Genomic DNA, 16,502 nt, shown 5'->3' with positions numbered 1-16,502 from the left:
AGAGATCGAGATTCCATCTCAAAAAAAAAAAAAAAAAAAAAAAAAAACAACAACAACAAGAGCCTGGGTCCTCCCCTTCTCTCTCTCTCTCTCTCCTGCTTGCACCACATGCTGCATTGCTTCCCCTTTCACCTTTCACCATGAGTGGAAGCTTCCTTAGGTCTTCACTAGAAGCAGACGCTAGCACTCTGCTTCCTGTAGAGCCTGCAGAACTGTGAGCCAATTCAACCTGTTGACTTTATAAATTACCTAGCCTCAGCTATTTCTTTAAAGCAATGCAAAAATGGACTAACACATATTCACAGTAAGTGAAATCAAATGACAGCTACACTGAGATACTACTTTTAACCAATCACGCTTGCAAAGATAGAGAAGGTCAATGTCACACTGAGATGAGGGTGAGGGACTCTCTTGGATACAATCCCTTTGAAATGTAAATTGGTCCAACCTCTATGGAGAGCTCTATCCAAATTACAAATGTCTGTACCCTTTGACTCATTAATCCATCATCTAAGAGTTTATCCTAGAGATACACTCACGTGTGCATGAAGTGATATGTTTACAAAGTGACTGCTGTGTTTGCGAAATAGCAAAAGATTAGAAACATTCTAAATGCCAGTTGCCAGTGGAATGATTAAATAGATTATGGTATACATACTACGATGGAGAATCTAGTTAAAAAACAAACCAAAAAAGGAATCCTTAGGGGCTAATATGGGATGCTCTCCAAGATACAAATGCAAGGCACAGAAGAACTATTGCTTGTTATAGTTATAGCAAGAAGGATACATGTGTGTATATGTGTGTGTCTGCTTCATTTGTATAAAGTGTCTCTCTTTTTTTTTTTTTTTAATTTTGAGACAGAGTTTCCCCCTTGTAGCCCAGGCTGGTGTGATCTTGGCTCACTGCAACCTCTACCTCCTGGTTCAAGCAATTCTCCTGCCTCAGCCTCCCAAGTAGCTGGGATTACAGGGGAATGCCAGCATGCCTGGCTAATTTTTGTATTTTTAGTAGAGATGAGATTTCACCACATTGGCCAGGCTTGTCTCGAACTCCTGACTTCAGGTGCTCTGCCTGCCTCAGCCTCCAAAGTGTTGGGATTACAGGCGTGAGCCACTGGGCCAGCCTGTATAAAGTGTCTCTAAGGTAAGAAACTGATAGCATTGATTGTTTCCAGAGGTGAGAATATTGGTGGGAGGCTTTTTACTCTATAACTTTTTTAAACTTTAAAAGTTTGAACCATGTAAATCTAATCACCTTTAAAAATTAAATTAAAACATGATAATACAAAATATAAAACCCTTTTTTTCCCAAATGGGGTCTCAGTAAGTTGCCCAGGCTGGCCCCAAACTACTGGACTTAAGCCACTCACCTGCCTGAGCCTCCAAGTAGCTGGGATGACAGGAGCACACCACCATACCCAGTGTATTTGTTCTTGCACTGCTGTACAGAAATACCTGAAACTGGGTAATTTATAAAGAAAAGAGGTTTAATCGACTCACAGTTCTGTGAGCTGTTCAGGCTTCTGCTTCTGGGGAGGCCTCAGGAAACTTATAATCGTGGTGGAAGGCGAAGAGGAAGTAGACACGTCTATACGGCAGGCACAGGAGAATAGAGAGAGGAGGGAGACACTACACACTTTTAAACAAGCGGATCTTAAGAGGACTGTATCACAAAACGGCTCTAGGGGGATCCTGCTAGACCATTAGAAACCACCTTTCCAATCACCTCCCACCAGGCCCCACCTCCAACCCTTGGGATTACAATTCAACATGAGATTTGGGTGGCGACACAAATCCAAACCATATCACCTGGTACGTTTTTTTTTTTTAGACAGGGTCTCACTTTGGTACCCAGACTGGAGTGTAGTGGTGCAACCTCTGTCTCCTGGATTCAAGCAATCCTCCCACCTAAGTCTCCTGAGTAGCTGGGACTACAAGTGTGGGACACCACGCATGCCTAATTTTTTCTTTTTTTTTTGCATTTTTAGTAGAGACAGGGTTTCACAATGTTGTCCAGGCTGGTCTCGAACTCCCAGGCTCAAGCGATCTGCCCACCTCGACCTCTCACACTGCTGGAAGTACAGGCATGTGCCACCCTGGCAAATCTTTTTGATAGACTACTATACACACTAACCCATTAAGGAATATATTATTGGAATAAGATCTTATTCACAAGAGTCAAAAAGATAAAATAAAATACTAAGGTATAAATTTAACAAGAAATGTACAAGACCTGAAAACTACAAGATATATAATAGTATCCATCCGGGTTATTCACTACCTTTGACCCAATGATTTTACTTCTAGGCACTTATGCTAAAGAAATAGCATAGAGGAGAATAAGGATTAACCTATAAAAATGTCTATCCCAACCTTATTTGTAAAGATAATACATTGGAAATCAACTAAGTGTACAATAATAGGACTGAAACAATTGACTGACTAAATTATGCTATCTACATGTGTATTGGACACAGACTTGTGTGCTTTGTCAGATGCTGCAGATGGCCTCTGTCTCACTGTCATTTGAGCTCTGTGTCCCACATGCACACAGTTGCACTCTATTACTGAACTTAGATAAAATACCACAAGCCAGGTCTTCTGTGCAAACCCAAAGGACTGGACCACACAACTCAGTCATATGGGACAGTCAGCTCCTGTAGGGGAGGGAAGTTTTCAAACCCTCCTAGGGTGCCGTGCTAGGTCTGAATGTAAAACTGACAAAGACAGCTTAACAGCAGAAACGAATCCAAATCATTAAATGAAAGTTTTGTATGACATGGGAGCCTTCACAAGGAAACGAAGTCCCAAAAGCCTGGGGAGAACTATGGATTTTGATGCGAAGTCTGATGAAAGAAGTGGATAGTTGGCTAGTTGTGGAGAAACATGACTGTACACAAAAGGGGCAAGAAACTGGATGAGTTGTGTGGGGGAACCCAGAAAGCTGTTTGTTCGGATTCTTTTCTCTGCCTCTGGAAGACGTTCCTTCCCTTCCACACATAGGGCAGGACACCTGTCCCATGAGGGCTTTCATGGGAAAGAGAGATCAGAGCGACGTTTCCACACTTGATGGCTAGCGGTGGGGCAGAGGAGTTCTAGTTTCTGTGATCCACCTTGGGGGAGAGGAGTTTTGTTTTCTATGACAGGCCTTGAGGGAGAAAGGGGAGAAGGTTGAAGAGACCTTGTTTGTGAGGCCTCCCCAGGCTTCTTCGGTTCAAAGTCCTCAGCGCACCAACGTGCCATACTTTGGGGTATTGCCTTCTAAGCCCAAGACACTCCCTCTGGGGGTGACTTTTGACCTGCTGGAAGTGGGAGGCAGGAGGGAATTGGGCAGGTACAACCTCCCTGCTTTCTCCCTCTGGGAACTCGTCTATGGTGTAGTTCTTCCTCGCAGCCCCTCTGGGGACACACCTTAAGCCAGGGGGTGACTGACCTGCTATGTCTTTGTGCAGTTTGTCAGGAGATCTCAGTCAACACAGTGACTCATCACACAGCATCTGTGTTTTTCCTGGTGTTTTTCTTTCGTTTCTTCCCAGTGCTTGCACCTCCCAAATAAAGTATCAGCAGGTTCATCTTTGCCTAAGGCTGCATTTTCTAATGGAACCATGTTGAGACATTCATCTGAGATATTGTTTAAAATGATGTTGAAGACTATCTATGACATGAAGAAACATTCGCACTGGGTCCATGAAACAGCAGATGTTCAAAATGTTAGTATATGTGTATTAGTCCTCTCAGGCTGCTGTGACAAAATACTACAGGATGGATAAACTACGTGACAGAAATGTATTTTCTCACATTTCTGCCCATTGGAAGTCATAGTTGGATTCTGGTGAGGTCTCTCCCCTTGGCTTTTAGACAGCTATCTTCCTGCTGCATTCTTACAGAGGCTTTCCTCTGCACATTCAAGGAGGAGAGAGAGAGAGAAATCTCTGGTGTCTCTGCCTCTTCTTACAAGTACACTTACTCCCATTGGATTAGGGCCCCACACTTATGATGTCATTTAACCTTAATTAGCTCCCTAAAGGTTCTGTCTCCAAATACAGTCACCTTGGGGGTAAGGTCTTCAACAGATGAACTGGAGGTAGGAGACGGATTTTAGATCAATGTTTTCACCTTGTAAAAAACATAAAAAGTTTGGAAGAAAAATACCAACATATTAATTGCTGTTAAAATTAGGGGTAGGGTTATGAGGATTATTTTTATACTCTTATTTCTGAGTTATCTACATGTATTAAAAACCCATTTGTATCAGCGATCTGTTGCTGCATTACAGGCCACCCCAAAACTTAGTGGGTTCAAACAACATCCATTTTATTTGTGGACAGTTTTGTGTGTCAGCAGCTTGGGCTGGGCTCTGCTGGGCAGTGCTTCTGCTGGTCTTGCCTGGAGTCTTTCAGGTGGCCCCTAGTCTGATAGCTTTCCTGGGGCTGTTGGGTCCAAGACAGACTCACTAACATGGCAGGCATGCCTCTCCCTCGAGGTGGTCTTTCACGTCCACAGTGCCAGCTGGGACTTTTTTTGCATACTGGCAGGAGTTCGAAGAGGACAGGAGTGGAAGCTTTGAGATCTCTGAGGCCTGGGCTCTAAGCTCCCACAGTGTCACTCTCTCCACAACCTGTTGTTCAAAGCAAGTCACAGGCCTGCCAGATTTGGGGGATGGGTGGGAAGAGACATATTTTCTGCCTCTCTGGATGGGAGAAGCGGTAAAGTCACGGGATGAAAAGGCTGGAGTACAAGGATGGGAAGAATGATCAGACTCTTTGCAAATGATCTACTGTACCGTTTCAAAGAATTTTTTAAAGCTTCTTCCAGGCTATGTATCTATATTGAGGCAATAATAATGGCTAACACTTATATAATTATTTTGTGCCAGACTCAAGATTCTATTTGGACTTGAAGGAAAACATTTTAAAAGTATTACATAAGTCCTACAGCTGATATTTTTAACCAAAATAGATGGGCTCTTTGCTAGAGTCTGAATGTGTCCTCTACAATTCACAAGCTGAAATTCAATTGCCAGTATGATAGTATTGAGAAGTTCTGCCTTTAGGAGGTGATTAAGTCCTGAAGACTCTGCCCTCATGAATGAGATTAATGCCTTACAAAAGAGCATCTATGCAGCATTCAAAACAAAAAGAGCTTTTTGTTCTTCTACCCTTTCTGCTATGCAAAAACACAGCGTTCATTCCCTCTGGAGGAGGACACAGCAAGAGGCACCATCTTGAAAACACAGACCATGCCCTTACCAGACATTCAACCTGCAGGCACCTTAATCTTGGACTTCCAGCCTCCAGAACTGTGAGAAATAAATTTCTGTTGTTTTTAAGTTACCCAGTCTCAGGGATTTTGTTATGGCAGCACAGCTGAACTAAGACACTCTTCCTCTCCACCCGGTCAAATTAGTGAAATTTACAACATATGTATCAGGGAAAGTAAACTTCAATTTAGTTCCTAGCTGCTGGACAGATTGTCAGATTTGTGCTAGTGATTAGAAGAATAAATTTCCCACAATTCTGCAATTAAAATCCTACCAGTTTTCCATTCCTGATTGTGTGGTAGGATAGGACCATCTCCCAGTTGCTTAATATTATTAGATTAGCAAGAAGATGTCTAACATGACTCAGTGTTGTTCTTGAGAAATAATTAGCTACCTAAGTGGAATAGATCTCCGTGGAATACAACTATATCTCTTTTATAACGTTTAAATTTGGAGGCTTAATTATCTAGTGAAAAATTGTCACTTTAGCACTTTAGTCCATTTGGCTATATATTGACATTATTAAAATGCTTTCCTGGTCTTCATGCAAATTGCTTTTTTTAAAAAACCAATTTATCTCCTAGCAACCCAAAGTGAAATAAGCACTGAAAAATACCACTTCAAGAAGACTTTGGGCTCTTAATCCATGTAAATTCCTGAGGTTTATTTATTGATTGTCTGAATGAACAAATGACGAATTGCTGCCTATAGGTGTATGAAGCTGCATCACTCTCTAAACGAAACTTTAAAGCAGCTAATTAAGCAGTCAAGTTCACTCAAATAAATGATAAAATCCAGTGCACTTGGCCACCATTTTGGATCTGTAAGCACGCACGCAGCAGAATGGAAGAAACAAACTTAAAGTTAGGTATGTGCATTTGAAAGACATGACCATGCTCTTGAGACTGGGGAAGTTGCTGTCTCTTTTTAGGGATGAACCCTGGCCCTGTGGAGCTGGCAGCCACCTCACCTGCCAGAGCCTGAACTTCCTCCTCTGTGAAATGTGTAGAAAATTTGCGCTCTAGAATTTGAGGTTAAGAAGGTACAGTTAAATTATGGGAGTGAAAGTGCTTTACAGCTAGACATCACTGAGGTGAAAGTCGTGGTTTTTCTTAGGGATGATGCAGCAGTTAGGATACAGGCTGCCAGCCCTCCCTGAGGGCACCACTCCACCTCACCCCTGCGGGATGCTGCTGGCCATCTCTCTGAGCATGTCCCTTGGCTTCCTCACTCCCTTGGTCTTGCCATGGGAAGGCACTCAGATTCGCTTCCTCCAGCTGACTGCGTTGGGAAAACCACCCCACCCCTGAGGTCTGGTGAGAGCACCTGCTTACCCCCGAAGACCATGCATCACTGTGGCCTTGTCTGAGTGGAACTCAGCCTCCTCCTCTCACTGCTGCCTCTGTGGCTGAAGACAAACTCTGCTCAGCTGCAGGCTCCTTTGGGTGGGAGGACAGACAGTTACCTACCCTCTACAGGGATATGCCCAGTTCATGGCGCCTGGGCCTCAATCATTTCCATGGGTTGGGAGGTGTGAGCTCAGATAAGGTTGAGAGACCACCACCCTACATTCCCCCATGACTACTTCTCTCAAAATCCCAGGGTTGAGTGGCTTACCCACATTTTCTGCTTCGTGATTCTTTGAGAATGACAGGATTTAATTCAATCACACAACCTTAGCGGGGAAAAGGCAGAGACGGAACTGGCTTTAGGGATGTTCCACAGACAGGCCATTCCTGATTAGTTTGGATTCCCCAAAAGCTGACTCCAAGACAAATAGGTGAGTGCAGGTAGTTTGCTTAAAAGGTGTTTCCAGAAAGTCCTTGTAAGGACGTGGGGGAAAAGTGGGGCAGGAAATTGAGAATACCCAGGAGGATGTGCCGGAGTGGGGAGTTACTGAGGAGGATGTGCTCTCTCTGACAGCAAGTGGACTTTCTTCAGCATGCTCCATCTCAGGCCACTCTGGGCTGAGGTCCTTAAAGATTACAGAGGACTCTTCCCTTCCAGCTCCAGGCAGGAAAGTCCCAGGGAAGGACTCTGATGGGCTTGGTTGGGTCATGTGACCATCCCTAGGCCAATCATGGTAGTCAGGGTGATGGAAAATTATGAATGGGCCAGGATGGGTCGTTTCTCCACCCCTGGTCGGAGGGATGAGGCCTGTAACTGGAAGTGGGAGGCTGAGGCCAGTAGAAGCTTGCATCCTTTCTGGTCATTGGACTTTGACCAGGACCAGCCAGCCCACCTAGCGGGCTTCAGTAATGTGGGCCCTTGGTGACGAGGGTTTGGGGTCTGATCCCTTCCCTCTCAGAAGCTTCTGGGCTCTAAGTTTATGTTTTCTCTTTTCTTCCCTCCAGCTGTCTTCAAGCTCAAAGGTTTCTTTTCTCCGCTTTACCCCTCCAGGCACTGGAACAGGCAGGAAGCCACTTAAATCTCCTAGCCCTGTCTAGCTGGGTGTATTTTATGGTGTTCTGGGAAAACTCTCCTCTTCCATTTATCAGGCATGAATAAAATTGGAGAAAAGGTTTTGACAAAGGGTACTACCATAAAAGAGCAAATGGAAAGTTTTTAAATATTTTTCACACCTTAGGGCACTTGACATTTTAGTTAGATCCATGCTTTTGCTTTCCTGTACTAGAAGTAAGACTTTCACTTGCCTGACCTTAATGAATGTTAAAGGGATCCTTTCATGGCTTAAAGACAAGTCCAATGTGCAAGAAACTAGTGGTAAAAACCAAGCAGCCATTGGTTGGAGAGAAGCCGACACTCCAAAATATCTTCCTCTATGTCTAATAATACAGACCATGCCTTTTCAGAATTGGATGTTCATTCCTTCTTTTATTCAACTAATATTTATTAAGTACCCAACAGATACTTTCTAAATCATGTTGACTAAGATCTAACAACATTCTTGTTTTCAAGAAGCTTACTTCAAATTGGGGAAACTGTATTAGTCCATTCTCACATTGTGCTAAAGTACTACCTGAGAATGAGTAATTTACAAAGAAAGGAGGTTTAATTTCCTCACAGTTCCACAGGCTGTACAGGAAGCATGGCTGGGGAGGCCTCAGGAAACTTACAATCATGGTGGAAGGTGAAGGGGAAGCAGACATGTCTTACATGGCCAGAGAAGGAGGAAGAGAACAAAAGGGAAGGTGCCACACACTTCTAAACAACCAGGTCTTAGGATAATTCACTCACTATCATGAGAACAGCAAGGAGGAAATCCATCCCCATGATCCAATCACCTCCCACCATGCCCCTCCTCGAACAATGGGAATTACAATTCAACATGAAATTTGGGCAGGGACACAAATCCAAACCATATCAGAGCAAGAAGATGGGCATGCAGGAATGAGAAAGCAAGTGACATGATTTGGCTGTGTCCCCACCTGAAATCTCATCTTGAATTGTGATCCAAATTGTAATCCCCACGTGTTGGGTGAGGGGCTTCGTGGGAGGTGATTAGACCAAGGGGGCAGTTCCCCCATGCTGTTCTCATGATAGTGAGTGAATTCTCATGAGACCTGATGGTTTTATAAGGGGCTTTGCCCCCCTTCCCACTGCACTTTTCCTTCCTGCTGCCTTGTGAAGAAGGACGTGTTTGCTTCCTCTTCCACCATGATTGTAAGTTTCCTGAGGCCTCCCCAGCCATAGAAACTGTGAGTCAAACCTCTTTTCTTTATAAATTACCCAGTCTTGGGCAGTTATTTATAGCAGCATGAGAACGGACTAATATGGCAAGCTTCTTTCCAAGAATGAGTGTGCCAGAAATGAAGTAAAGCAGAAGCTATTCAGGGAAGTCTCACAAAGGAAGGCATTTTTGAGTCAATATCTGAATAATCAGGAGTCCTTTGTGTAATGAGTTGGGGATGAGGCAGATAGAGGCATGAGCATGTGCCAAGGCCCTGAGGCAGGAACAAGTTTGGGGGGTTCAGGAACTAGGAAGGAGGCATGGGCGACCAGGGCACAGCATGTGGGGAAAGGTAGAGGTGGGTCAGAAAGGGAGTCCATCAGCAGGGCTGCAAATGAGAGTTTTGGTCTCAGGGCAACAAGAAGCCATGTGAGCAGGGGATTGCCACAGGTGGGTTTGGTTTTTGAAAGGTTGCTGTCACTCCTGTGTGGATAATGGCTGAAGGGACCACAGTAGTCTAGGCATGAGATGGGGTGGTCTGGCCATAGGTGTAGCAGAGGAGATTCTAGAAGTAGAGCCACAGAACATTTATGGACTGGACAGACAGGATGGAAAATGAGAGAAGGAGGGACGACAGGGTACCCCACCTTCCCTTGGCTCTGTTCTTCAGGGAGAGCAGAGCCCACTTAAAGCTGGGTAAGCCCGTAGCCAAATGTACTATTTTCTGAGTCATTGGAAATACCTGGGTCCTGTCCATGTTATCTTGGGAAAAAAGAAAATTCAAGTCAAAGAATGACAGAAAATTCAGTTCTGTTAACCGACGACAATTTAATTCCAGTCGAAATGTCATTCCTGTGCCAGCAAACAAGCTCTACTCAATCACTATCCTTGTGTGACCCAGGGATTTATTTTCATCATCCATAGTAGTCAAGTTGAGCTAAACCAGAATTCCATTTTGATGTGAATTTCAATTAAGCAGCTCAAGCCTGTGGGTTTGGATCCACATATTATCAGCAGCTCTCAGAACAGCATCCTCTCCTCACCTGAAGCAGAAAGTGCTTTTAGAAAACCCTGTTATCACCCACAACCCACATAAATCCATAGATTCTCAGAAATTACTCCTTTCTCTGCAGTGGGCTGTGGCAGGAGAGCACCACCCTCTACTGGTGTTCAAGCTGTCCAGTGGACTTAGTTATTTAAAAAAAAAAACAGGGAAAAATAAATTTAGTGATTAATGACTATAATGCTGATAAATATAGCCATTTCAAGGCATGCACATAGAATATGACATTTGTTTATTTCAGCAGCCCCGTGAGGGTCACCAAGACCTGCCCTTTTTAATCTTTCTTGCTCTTCTCTTTGCTCACATTCCCCCGGAAACCAAAAAAAGTCAGTACTCCTTCCAGTTATTTGTGCAGTCTACAAACTTTTTCTGCCAAAGATCTGAGTAGGAAAGGAAGTGGATTGTGCAGGGAACACAGTCAAAGGAAATAACATGAGAAAATCCTTCTGTTATCATCTTAAGTAAAAAGAGCAGGATGCAAAATTGTCTATACAATATGGCAGGACTATATTAAACATGTACATGTGCCTGGAGAAAAAAGACTCGGAGGAAATACTCGATCGTGTTAATTACAGTTGTTTGGAGATGACAGGATTAGGGGTGATGTTTTCACTCCACATTTTAAATTATTTTTTATGATTTAAAATAATGAATACTTATATTCATCTTTTTTGTCTGTTCTTTTTTTGAGACAGAGTCTCACTCTGTACCCCAGGCTGGAGTGCACTGCTGCGATCTCAGCTCAATGCAACCTCTGCCTCCCAGGCTAAAGTGATGCTCCCACCTCAAGCCTTCTGAGCAGCTGGGATTACAGGCGTGCACCACCGTGCCTGGCTAATTCTTTGTATTTTCAGTAGAGACAGGGTTTCACCATGTTTCCCAGACTGGTCTCCAACTCCTGGGCTCAAGCAGTCCTCCTGCCTCAACCTCCCAAAGTGCTGGGATTACAGGCGTGAGCCACTGCACCCAGCCTGATATTTACTGTTTTGTCCATGCAGAAGAGAACCTGAGACCTTTTGGAAACCTTCCTGCCTGGATTCAACCCTGTGCTTCTGCTGAGGGCAGCCCCTCATTGTACCCTATCCCTCCAGTCAGAGGGACAGACACATGTATGACCCAACTGAGCCGGTAATGACATCCCATTCCCTCGCCCCAATTCAGGGATGGGCCTAGGGCTCAGGCTAAGCCTCACTAAATCCTTCTCTGGGGTGTTTTTAAAGCTTGGGCAGGGAGAATAAGGCCCCCTGTCCTCTCCGATTGCTGAACTACGAGGATTTAAGCACACAACTACTCATGGTAATACTTCCTCCCTCTTCCTCACAGGAAAGAATGACAGCAACGGTGCCACAGGGAGAACCAGGCAAGAGACAAGAGTTCTGTGAGCCGGTGAGGACCCAGTCTTTTCCTCGTCCAGGCCTGAGAACTAATGCACCCCTCCTTGTCGTGTGAGCTCTTTGGGAGCAAGTTTCTGTCACCCGTTCCCCAGTCCTGACTAATAGAATGCGTATTAGTTGGGAAGAAAAGGACCTTTTGTCTTAGCCTCGCTGGTTGGTAACCACAAGGATTTATTCGGTATTCTTGGAAAAATAAATTCCCAGCTATGGAGAAATCCTCTTATTCTGCTTGCCTGTGTGGTCGCAAGTATCGATAGGCTGTCTCCCTGGCAGGAAGAATGATCTGTCTAATGGTCTTTTTTGTTTGCTCTCTTAAGCCAGTGAGACGATGTTTGTCCTGTTGTTTCACTCTCAGAGTAAATGTATAAACCCTAAAAGTCAGATAGGACCACTCTGCCCCTGACAGAGCATCTTTTGGAGTTGTTTGAGAGCATCTCAAAAGGTGTACCTTCATCAGAAATCCCAAAGGGTAACTGCCCCTGATGGAAGTGACGTTTACTCAATGTCGTGCAAACAGCAACTGCCCGGTGTAGACACTGCGAGTCCTCTACAGAAAAACACGCAGCTCTTTACACATGCAGGGCCCATCCCATGCAGTGAGAGCATGTCTGAACTTTGCATTGTCCTGACTGTCCTTCAGGCAGAGCCATCCAAGAGTCAGGGGAGCAGGAAGGACTCAGAGGGATTCAGGAACTGGGGACACTGGTATGGTATGATGGCTGGCCCAGGGAGGAGGTAGGCAGGCCCCCGGCTCCATGAAAGATGGGTGTGCCATGTTCCTCCACAGTTACCATGTGGAGGTACTCACGTGGTCATCCAAGACTCAGGGACTGTCTCTTAGCATTGTAGCTCTGAGAGATAGGTCCAGGCTGGGGCTGGAGCTACAGAGAGCAGGAGCTGCTCATGTTGAAGGCTGGCGTGCAGGGCTGCCTCTGATGTAGCTGTGGATTAATACATTAAGACAGGAAAATTGAGGCACCAGTCTGTCCATTCATTCACCTATCCATTTATCCATCTATCCACCCACAAAAATATTCTGAGCATCATAAGCCAGGCACCATGTCAGGCACTGGCAGTACAACACTGAATTAGACGGTTGGCCCCTGACCTCAAGGAACTTGCAGTCCGGTCACGAACAAAGACGAGGAAGTGGCAAGTGTGCAATAGGGAAATGGAGTCTCTAGCAGGTTGCCGCCCATTGAAGGAGTTAGGTGGGAATGGCTCTGAGCCAAGTCCTGATGGGGAGTAGGAGGTAGGGGAGGAGATGGCGAAGGCAGTGAGAGGTCGGGGAAGCAGGAAAGGCAGCCCTGGCTGAGGAAACAGGGTGTTCAAAGGCCTAGAGGCAAGACATGGAAGAAAGGGGTTTCCGGATGTCTGGGGCATAGGGTGTGGGTGGACAAGTCTTGAAAGATGAAAGAAGGGGTTGGGGAGGTGGGCGGGCCCCATGTTCAAAGACTTGTAAGCTAGGTTTAAGAGAGTTTGTTTTGTTTTGTTTATTTTTATGTTTTTTTTTACACAAGATCTCGCTCAGTTGCCCAGGCTGGAATGCAGTGGTGCCATCAGAGCTTACTGCAGCCTCAAACTTCTGGGCTTGACCAATCCTCCCACATAGTTAGGACTACAAGCATGTACCACCATGCCTGGCTAATTTTTTGAAAACTTTTGAGATGAGATCTCATTGTGGACCCAGACTGGTCTTGAACTTCTGAGCTCAAGCAATCCTCTAGCCTTCACTTTCCAAAGCACTGGGATTTCAGGTGGGAGCCACTGTGGTTGGCCTGAGTGTGGTCTTTTTGGTGGGAGCAGTGGAGCAACATGAAAGGTTTTTCAGCAGAGAATTGTCAAGTCTGGGTTTAAGAACAACCCTGGCTGCTACATACAGAATAAAATGGAGGAGGGGAGACTGCAGGGTGGGAGAAGCTTGCCTGTCCCCACTCCTCCCTTTTGGCCTACCATCACCCTCGCCCCTATCCAATTCTACAGCCAAGTTTTCTGTGCAGGAGAACTCCTCCCTACAGAGAAGCAGAGGCCATATTGGTGCTGCTCCCTGTTCTGTGTCCCCAGCTGGGCACTACGCCTGGCACTAGGTGGGCAATAAACATCCATTCCCCAATGAATGGCCACCTGAATCAATCTGTAGGAAGCCATATTCTGCCTTAAAATCTCAACACTGTCCATTCCTAGCTATGGGGATTTAGTCTCGCTATGGAGTCCTTCCATGTCTCCGTTTCCTCACCTGTACAATGGTGGGAATTATTTTACTTACCTCATACGTTTGTTGTGAGGATTGAATTACATAAAACACGTAAGGCCCAAGCCCGGCACCCAGTAAATTGTTACTACTCTTGGGCTGTGGAGGTTTCTTTACCAAGTCACAGAAGTGGAAGTCCACTCCTCTCAGTCAGGGCCAGCACAGCCAGGGTTGGGTGAAGGAAGGTGTGGAAGGTGGAATAATGGCCCCTTGAAGATGTCACAACCGAGTCCCTAGAGCCTGTGAATATGCTATGACACAGGACAATGCAGGTGGCAGATGGAATTACAGTTGTCAACCATTCCCTGAGATGGGGAGAGTTTCCTGGATCATCCAGGTGCTCCCAAAGTCATCACAGTGGTCCCGGTGAGTAGAAGAGGGAGGCAGGAAAGAGGCACCGTCAGGTGACATGGGAACGACTCAAGCTGCCATTGCTGGCTTTGAAGATCCAGGGAGGGGCCACTGCCAAGGAATGAAGCAGTTTCTGGAAGCCTGAAAAGCCAAGAACACAGATGCACCCCGAGGCCCCAGGAGGAAGCAGTCCTGCCAACACCTTGACCCTCGCTCAGGGAGACCCAGTTTCGACTTCCACCCTCTGGAACTGTGAGATGATACATTTGTGTTGTTTTAAGCCACTAAGTCTGTGGGAATCTGTTACAGCAGCGACAGGCAAGATGCCAAGGCTGAACGCTGGCTGCAGGGCCCACCTTGAGGAAGCTAGGGGGAGCCACTCCTCTCCTCCCCGACGGCAGCCATGGCATTTGGGGGAGCTGTCAGTCACCGAGCTTGGAGCACGCGGCCACACTTCTGGGGGTATACATGGGGTCCCTGGGATTGCTGAACTGAGGCTGGGGAGAGAGGCAGGCCCTCTCAGGTGGCACAAGCGGTCCACATGGGAGGTAGGTGGTGGTGGTGGCCATACTCCCAACCACATCCTGCTACGACAGGGCATTTGGCAGGAGCCATCAGCAGGCAAGAGGGCAGCAGAGGGGTCAGGGCAGGTGCTGAGTAGCCCCTCAGCAGCCCCAGCCCCAGGGGGTCTACAGGGAAGTCCAATGCTGAGTGTCCCCCAACCCCCACCTCCTCCTCCCAGCTGCTGAGCAAAAACCATAGGGTGAAGAGAAAGGAAAGTGTTGCTGAAGTTCCAGGAGTGACAGTGGATGAGCCTGGGGTGAAATGTCTGTCGCTGGGTACAAGAAGGCCGACTCCTGACATTGGTGGAGCCCAGCACGTGAGTGTGTGCTGAAAACAAATGTGTTAAATATGGTAAAAATATGTTTGTAGTTTGTACATGACAGCAAGTTGGCAAAATTTCAAAGACGACTGAATTTAATTATTATCGTGTATGTTTAAGCATTTTACTGATGGGCCGGTAATAAAATTGAGATGCGTAACTCATAAATTATATACTTATTCCATAAAATTTATATTTCTTGTTTATATTTCAGTAAAATCACTAATTATCTTGTTATAATAAAGATTTCCATACAATTTACATGTCACATGGAATAATGCCAAATTAGACAACATTTCTTGAGTTATCATAGTTCTTAGTTTTTTACGAACCTCAAGTTGAAGCAGTAGCTGCTGGAGTCATCAATAAACGTCTTCCAGTAATACCTAGATGCCAAAATAGACCATGAATTTTACATATCACATTCACATATTATAATACAATTACATATGATAAATTATTGCAGAAAATGTTATAAATTATAATTTTATCATATACACAATAATCATGTATTTAGCAATTTTAGCCATCTCTTAAAGCAGTGTCTAGATTGATTTAATATTTCTCAATTTCTTCTTTCAGATTTTTCAGTGCTGGGATATTATGAAGAAAGCTGAAAATGTCAGTAAATTGCTCAATTTTTTCGTATCTCTACTCAACTAAGACTCTTCCCTGACCCACAGTATCCCCAAAATATTATCGAAGGGAAATTCATTTGGGAATTATTTTTATGTAGCTCTTCTTCACAGCGACTCAATTATTTTTGTTTCCTTGTTCTAATTTCTTTACATTTTATTGGAATGTCACACATTTTACATGTGTTTTCTTTTGATTTAGAAAACTTTCTTTAAAATTTCAAAAAATTCGTTTTGATATTTAAAAAATGAGGTAGCCACACTTAAAATTTTTTTTCTTTTGAAAGCTTCTGATAATATAATTGAGAGCAAGCAACAATGTATACCAAAAGATTATGGATACTGCAAATTCAAAGTAAATTTAATTTTCTATTTATGAATTTTTTTTGTAGATCTTCTGTTACTTTGCCTAACTCTTCTCCTGTCGTGTTTAAATGAAATCGAATTGCTTGAACAGCATTTAGTTGGCATTCCCATTATATGCTGAGAGAGCTTGTAAGGTCAAACTGGATGTATGTTTCATGAAGATGTTCCCTCTTTGGGTGGGTCCAGAAACCACCCTTCAGACTTGCTTAATTGTTCTGAAAGTTGCATCACCATAGGTCAAGTTGAGACCACGTGTCCTAGCAACAGATTTATACTCTCGGCTTTACAGTGGATGCTGCTGAATTTTCGGACAAAATTCTGGCCTATATGCTTTTTCCTTTACTAAGTATGTTCACGCCATTTTCATAGACTTAGCTTCACAGTCCTTTAACTTAATTCCTAAAATTGTAAGTTATCTTTCCAGTTCCTCATTTAAATCAAAACCTGTACTTCTAGGTGTGGAGACAATGTAATATGTTCTTGTTTTATTCTTCAACAATATGTATCATAAATGTTAGTTGTTCAACATGACCTTTGTCCCTGGTACCATCTAGTTGCATTGAGTAATATTTACTTATGTTTGTGTGTTATGTATGATTTATTCTCTCACTCTATTACCTACTAAATTAGTAATCTCATTTTGAATTATTTATCCTAGATAGTGAT

At 44.4% G+C, this 16,502-nt stretch overlaps 1 protein-coding gene across 1 annotated transcript in view; it reads left to right on the top strand.

Annotated features, from left to right (window-relative positions):
• Nucleotides 1-11,448, top strand: part of TEX36 (testis expressed 36) — an 89,000-nt gene extending 77,552 nt beyond the window's left edge. The window contains exon 4 of the mRNA XM_050803802.1: nt 11,280-11,448. Coding sequence (XP_050659759.1) covers nt 11,280-11,405 — 126 coding nt within the window. The 3' untranslated portion in view covers nt 11,406-11,448. The remainder of the gene's footprint in view (nt 1-11,279) is intronic.
• The last annotated feature ends 5,054 nt before the right edge of the window (nt 11,449-16,502 follow it).

Source organism: Macaca thibetana, chromosome 9 (assembly GCF_024542745.1).
Source record: "Macaca thibetana thibetana isolate TM-01 chromosome 9, ASM2454274v1, whole genome shotgun sequence".
Taxonomy (NCBI): Eukaryota; Metazoa; Chordata; class Mammalia; order Primates; family Cercopithecidae; genus Macaca; species Macaca thibetana.
The sequence above is the reverse complement of the archived record's forward strand: the minus strand, read 5'-3'. Positions and strand labels throughout refer to the sequence as shown.